Below are 7490 nucleotides of genomic sequence, written 5' to 3' on the forward strand. Positions count from 1 at the left end.
TCCCCCTCCCCTTTGTGTGCTTTCTTCATCATGTGGTTGTCACTACCCCACAAGTCAAGAGACAACTGTCTCCAGCCACCAGAAGCCAGGTGTGTCCTCTCTTCACTTCCCAGGCGTGACTGACGCTGCCTCCTCGAGGGGACTGTCTGCCCTCCGCGGTGGAAGTCCTTCTCGGGGCTGCACCCTCGCCCGCCCGCGGCCACCGCCCCGGGGTGGAGCACCGAGGGTGGCCGAGCTGCGCTTGCCTTTGCAAGCCCACCGCCGCGTGCTTGCGGACACGCTTGCTCCGTCTTCGGCCCGCTCTGTTGAGCGGTCTTTTGCTCTTAACTTCCTCCGCTCTAACTAGGACCCGGTGGCTGGCTCGGCCTCAGACAGCCTCCGCCCAACTCACAGCGTTCGCTCTGTGGCTCTATGGCCTTCTCTGTCCTCGGAGAAAGCCCTTTCTTCTCCTTTCTCTGAGACAATAAAGGCCTCTGTTTGTATTTTCTTTCAGAAATTTATTGTTTTACATTTGGCATGGAGACTTGGAATCCACCCGGGATTTCGGGTTCACGCATCCTGAGGTGGGGAGACACCCGCCTTTGGAGCAAGTCCGGCCTCCACAAGGAAGCACTTCCCTCTCGATGAGGCAGCCCAGAGCCAGCCGGGAGTCTCTGCTTCCTCCCAGCACGTGTGTCCAGTGTGGGCAGCATTTCTTCCTCAGAACTTTGAGAGAATTTACTGGAGAAAGAATTTAAACTAAGGGTTTCCCTGGTGAGAAGGTAGTCTAGTCATCCATTAAATTAATTTAATATTTAAAGCTGTATTTAGGGTTCCTATTTCTTTATTTTGGGTAGTTCTGCTTTTCTTTTATTCTTTTTTTTTTTTTTTTGCTCAGGACCTTGTGCTTCCAGGCAGGCACTTGTGCCACTGAGCTCTATCCCCAGCCCAGTTCTACTTTTTGAGAAATGTGTTTTTCTCATGTAAATTTACTTTTTTTGAAAAATAAGCTATTCATGTTCCTTGATTATAGTTCTTTAATTTCCACGAGATGGGCCAGAGTCCCTCTTCTGCGCCTCACGTTTAATACCTCCTTCCACCACCTGGCAGGCAGTCTGACCATCAGTTCTATTAATGCTTTCTATGATAGTTTTATTCAAAGAACAAAACCAATGCTTTGCTCTTTTACTTTTCAACAAATTACATGCTTCATTTTATTATATCTTTCTTTCCGCTTTGTTTAAGCAGGCAGTTAAACAACTGAGCTACTGGGTAGGCCCTGTTCTGCTTCACTGGGGCTCAACCTTACGTTTCTAGCTTCTTGGCGTCTTCAGTGCTGGCTTGCGTCCGCTCTCGCGTCACAGTACAGTGCTTACGGGTGTACGCTTCCACCCGTGAGGACGCTTCCACAGGTGGCCGTCTTGCGCAAGCACCCGGATGTGCTCTCGTTTACTTGGTGAGCTTCTCTCGAGCCTGTCGACTCCTTAGAGATGTAATTCTTAAGTCCCGGGTTCATGAAGATCGCGTCCCGCGCACACTCGCGCGCACGGCTCCCTTCACAGCTGCCTTCGGAACCATGTGCTTCATATGTCTTCGTCTTCAAAGCACTACATTATCAATTTTCTTTGCCGTAGATGCACTGTAAACGGAGCTTTAAAGTTAAGGTAATCTTAAAACTTCATTTCCTACGTGCTCTTCTATTTATCACCTGAGACCTTCATCTTTTGCTGCCTCTCAGGTACCGCTGTTCTACCCTCTTTCCCCACCTTTTGGGTTGACCAAGTGCTTGATCATTTGCTTTGACTTCCCTTATTGGTCTGGAGCTACGCGTCCCATGCGTGCTTGCCACAGACATAATGCTGAGACCCGTTCTCAGAGCATGGCATTACTTAGCAGCTTCGCCCTCTCCTGCCTCTACTTGTCTTTGTCATTACTGTATCTCCAAACCTTCTCAGGCTCATTGTTTGGCCCCTTTTTTCTTTTCCTCCTAAAACTATCCTTTTATTGTAACAGGGATTTTTGGTATCTGTAGGGTTTCAGGCTGGCAGTATTCCATGTGCTCTGGTGAGTGAAGCACCGTGGTGACCTTGGGTGGCGACGCCTCTTCTCTTGCTCAGCCTACTTTCAAGGTCGACTTCCAAGCACGCGTGGTCCTTGTTTTCCAAGCATCTGGCTATAGATGGCGAGCAGCTTCCCCTGGCGTCTTTGTTTTGTTGTTAAGGATTGTCTCATTCTATTACTGTGATTCTCAGCTTCAGAATTTCCCTTTGATCGCTTTTGTTGAGTCTCTGTCACACTTATTTGGGAGGTAAGCACATAGACTTCTAAGGTGTACGTGACTGATGTCCTATAATTGACTGCAATAAGCAGTTGACAATAATCAGTGATTTCCCAGATTATCATGTGTCTGGTTATTCTTGAGTGTGTGTTGGATTTTGTTTTAGAGAAATGGTTGGTGAAGAATATCTTGAATCCCAAGCCGCCATTCCTGTCCTTGGGGACAGATCTCGGTGTGTTTCTCCAGGCACCTGGGGACCCCGCCATGCCAGGACACCACGCTGAGGCTGAGCAATCCACAGCCGAGCTTTGGGTCTGAGTTCTGGTGCACTGACTTTTGGGTGGCCGCTTCGCAGCCACACCCCAAGGCCATGGACATGGTCCCTACCCCTGTGATCCCAGGAGGCAGTGAGGAGCACAGGGGACTTGTGATCCCCTGGTGAGACCCTGCACCCCTGGGGTGAGGCGTGTGTCCCTGTCGGCTGACAGCTTCACGGGAGCCTGAGGCAGCTGTTTCCCAGCTTGGTCCTGAGGCTGCTCCTCTGCTTTCCATTGGACTAAAGAACATCCTTGTTCAGCCCTTCTGAATGTTTTTATGGAAAGGCTGGTCTGATGTTTGTCACCAAGTGTCTTAGTTACTCTTCTCTCGTTGCTGGGACAAATACCCGACACTCAAAATGAAGGAAGGAAAGGTTTATTTAGCTCACAGTTACTGGAGGTTTCAGTCCATACTTAGCTGGGTCCAACGCAGAGCAGCACATAGCAGAAAGCAACCTTTCATGGTGGCGGCAAAGAGCAAAAGTGCAAGGGAGGGGTAGCAGCAGCTCAAGCAGCTAGCCTATCTTCCCACCTTACACTGTAATGCAAATTACCTGCCCCAGAGTAGGGGAAGTACTCACACCTATGGGTACTTCCCAGTACTTACCCAGCTATGGGTAATCCCAGCAGTACTAAAACCCATAATCCCAGCCTTGGATCACACATAATCCCAGTGGATCATGAGTTAACACAAACTCTAGAAGTCCTCACCCCATGACTCATGAGGCTTTGGGGGGACAACTAGACACAAACCATAACACCAGGCTTCTTTTATATGTGAAGGAAAATATTTGCTCACAGAGTTTCAGACACACGCTCAGGCTGATTTCTAGGCGACATCCACTGCTGCACTTAGGAAAACGAGAGCAGCACGGCGCTAGCCATTTCTCCAGGATCATTTTCCTCCACATTTCTTAGTTATGGAAAATATTTTTAAATTAAACAATGCTAGAAGCATATCCATCTCCCCTTTCTTCTCCATATATGATGAATTTCATGCCAGTTCTGATGGATCAGCATTGCAGACACATCTGCAAAAATTCTCCAAAGAGTGAATGAAATTCTAGTCCCCAACATAAACCGTAGTATTTTGACAACAATGCCCTAGTAGAGTTTGACAATTTATGTTCTATTTTCCAGTTATTAAATCTATGCACATTTATATTTTAAATCTATTTTTTTCTAAAAAGTTGACACAGTTTCAAACTTCCTTGCATTTACTTTTGAGTTTCAAAGTGCTTACCATTGGAGACAGGATTTCCATTTTCAGCTGCCACAGCACTGGGCAGTGGATTAGAGAACTGAATTCTGTGGCTGTTTGCGTTCCTGTCCTGAGTCTCTGAGGCGATTTCTGACGTGCTGGGGTCATCCGGGGTGGTCAGGTTCAGGTTAGTTTCAAAACCTAAAATAAATTTTAGAGAAGAGTATTCATGTGTGATGACGGGCACTGAAGAAGCCGGGTGGTGCCAGGAGAGGACAATACAACTGCTCAGATCAAACAGTCCGGCACGTAAAGGAATTGGTAATAAACTTCAGCCAAATCTGTGGTCTGTATAATAGTCACCAAATTTTGCTGTGACACTATGGAACCAAAATAAAACCATTAAATGGTAAAATTTCATAATTTGTCACTTTCAGACATATTTATATAGAATTTTTGATGTCACAGGTTAAGCAGGTTCATATAATTTTACCCATCTGAAGAAAGAAATGAGGCCATGTATCAGGAGTACTCTGAATTATTAAATTTAAATATAGTAAGACATACTCATTGCTTTAAAAAATAAGGAATCTGTTTTCTGCAGGATTGTAAACTTTTATTAGCACTTTGGGAAATGAAACATTAACTATATCGAAACGCGTTAGGCTCTGAACATCCAGCGAACACCCCGCTCCCACTGCTGGGACTAGGCGCAGGGGCACTGCACCCAACCCAGGAAAGGGCCTGGTGAGGGGCTCCCAAGTGTCACATCAGGGACATGTCACCAGTACTCAGGCTTTGGAGCAATGTGCACGTCAGGCTGACATCCCCTGCTCACTGCAGCATCCCTGGGCAGGCTCTCATCACTTGAGCAAGAGCGACACCCCAGTGCCGCCCTGGCCCCGGCCTGTGCCCTCCCCAGAGCCAAGTCCCTCTGTCCTGTTGCCAGGACTAGGCGTTCCTGAGATGGGCTCCTGCCGCCCCGCAGCTGCCCCAGGAGGGGGACTGAATCTGAGCCCCTGCTCGGTTTGTGTTCTCAGGGGTGCTTGGGGGACTGTGCCTTTGGGCTACGCCTTTCCACAGCTTTGGGCTAGTAGGGATAACAAATATTGTTTGTATAATCCCACTTTTCTATGGCAGAAGTGCGCCATCCTCCCTGGTCCAATCCTAGTAACCTGGATGCCAGAGGCAGAGTGCTTACCCATATTTCAAATTTATGTATCCATTCATTTATTTATTTGGCATAGGGTCTTGATATGCAGCTTGGACTCGTAGTGATCCCCTCGTCTCAGCCTCCCCAGCACTGGGTATATGCCACCACACCTGGTTTCGGGCCCACACGATCTGCCTGGGGTTCTGGAGCCAGCACGACCCGTGGTATTGGGAATTGAACTCCAGTCCTTGTGCTTGCCAGCCAGGTGCTTAGACTGCCAAGTTATCTCCCCAGCTATCTTACCCCTGCTTTGTTGAGAATTAAAGTTACTCAGAGTCACGCTGCGGAAAGAGGTTGGTGGAACTGGATGCTTAAATTCCAATCACTGTCAAGCTTTTTGTTGGTGAAAGACCAGTTAAATTGTGTCATTTGTGAATTTAAAATGCTTGAAGGAATTGCTGTTGCCTAAGGGGGAAGAAAAGGAAAGTGAGGGGAGACACGTGGCCCCAAGAGACCACGTCTGAGGCTGGCCTGGACTTGGTCCTCCTAGCCCTCTGCCCTCTGCCCTCCTGAGCATGGTCCTGTGCTCCCTGGAGTCCACACCACAGTGCTGGAGGGGCCACAGGACCTGGGTCAGGTCGCCATGGGGCTCTCTCACCCCACTCACAGAGAACAGCCTGCTTAGCCTAGAAAAACATCAGAGGTTTAGGGTAAAAATTGGTGAGCAAATAGAGTACAAAATGGTCAGCGTTTCCACACAAACTAACTGCAATCAGCCAAAGCAATGTCCAGCAAAACGCACATGGTGACCTGACAAAACATGCATCAGGAGGCTGCTGTAAACAGGACAGTGGGCAAGGGCACAAAAGGCACGCAGAGCAACGGAGCCGAGCGAGTGCAGGCCCTGGAGGTGGACCCACACACCGACGGCCCGCACACCGACGGCCCGCTGACGTGGTGAGGGCACCAACAGCCCACTCTGGAGAAAGGACAGCGCTGGGAAAGCTGGGTATCTCATGCAGAGGAAGGAAACGACATGCCTATCACCCGCCAGGTACCGTAACCAACTAGAAACCAATTAGAGAAATGTTGAAACTTAGAATGTTGTCCTACTAGGCTACAGTTCTATGTTATCTACTAAAGATTATCTTATTTGTTGTGATCTCCAAAATAGAGCTCTGTTTAAGGGTGGCTCTGGTATAGAATAAGATGAGACACAGGAGGAAACCAGAAACTGTGGAACTACTAGAGGAAAACACAAGGGAAACACTTCAGGACCTTGGCATGCAGAGAAGACCTGTGAAGAATGGAAACAAGCTAAAATAGAGAAATGGATGGCATCAGACTCCTGCAGAGCCACAGAAACAGTCAGCACAGCGAAGAGCCACCTACAGAACTGGAGAAAGCCTTCGCAAACCCGGCATTGGGTAAGTGATTAACACCCTCAACACACAAGGAACTCAACTCAACAGTAAAAGACAACCAACATTTAGCAAGGAGCATTAGACTGCAACAAACATTTCTCCAAAAAGATACGCAAGTGACCCGAGGATGTAAGACAAAAGGGTAAACAGCACAGCCATTAGACAACTCAAACTGCAACTGCAGAGAGATACCATCCACCCAGATCGGAAAGCTCCTATTTGGAGGAGGAAAGATCTGCAGGGGGAATGAGAGTCAGCATCGCCATTGTGGAAAAAAGCGTGGAGGTGCCTAAAAATTAAAAACAGAACTACCATAGCCTCAGCAATCCCACCACTGGACGTGCACCCGGAGAAGTGGAGCAGGCATCGGCACTGCTGTGCTTGTTGTGGCTGAGAAATGGAAACGATGGGTAAACGTGTGAATGTATTTTTCAACTTTCGTGAGGTTGGACATAAAGCCCCACACCCGCAACTTAAAGGAAAGGCCGTGCGCGCCGGCTCACCTCTTAGGGGCGCTCAGGTCGTGGCCTGCTGCGTGAAGGCCCCACAGAAGGGCGGCAGAGCAGAGCTGCTCCGCTCTCCGGGGCTAGAACGCAGAGTGAGGCAGAGCGTGTGCGCGGGCGCGGCAGCTCCTCTAGTGCTTCAGGGCAGCCCCCATGGCCACCAGGCACACCCAGACGTGTGTCCTCCAGGCCCTGGTGGCTCCAAATCGATGCCACCAAGCTTACCCTGCACATGTGCACAGTGGCATAGCATCCAGCATAAAACTAATAAAATCGCGTGTCATTTGGGACCGCGTGGGTGGCGCTGGAGGGCATTCAACATGATGAAAATAAAATGAACCAGGCCCGGAAGGGCGAGCAGCACGGGATGTGCTAGACTTGCAGCAGCGGGCCTTGGACACAGGCAGAATGGCGGGGGCCGGGAGAGGAGGGCTGAGCAGCAGTGACCGAGGGGTGGCACAGCAGGGTGACGCTGGCTAGGAAAAGCGTCCCCACATTTCACGGTGGTCGAAGCAGAGCTGCGAATATTTTCATCAAAAGAATGAATGAGATAGGCGCATAGAGTCTGATTTAAAGACAGCAGCAAAATAAATAAATAAATAAATAAATAAATAAATAAATAAAGACTGCAGCGT

The 7490-nt window shown here is 48.9% G+C and overlaps 1 protein-coding gene across 1 annotated transcript in view; it reads right to left on the bottom strand.

Moving 5' to 3' along the window:
• Positions 1-7490, bottom strand: part of Myo16 (myosin XVI) — a 416963-nt gene that overhangs the window by 27646 nt on the left and 381827 nt on the right. Inside the window, exon 33 of the mRNA XM_023715200.1 lies at positions 3818-3976. Coding sequence (XP_023570968.1) covers positions 3818-3976 — 159 coding nt within the window. The remainder of the gene's footprint in view (positions 1-3817; positions 3977-7490) is intronic.

The sequence above is a fragment of the Octodon degus genome, unplaced genomic scaffold (genome assembly GCF_000260255.1).
Source record: "Octodon degus isolate 3935 unplaced genomic scaffold, OctDeg1.0 scaffold00039, whole genome shotgun sequence".
NCBI classification, from domain to species: domain Eukaryota; kingdom Metazoa; phylum Chordata; class Mammalia; order Rodentia; family Octodontidae; genus Octodon; species Octodon degus.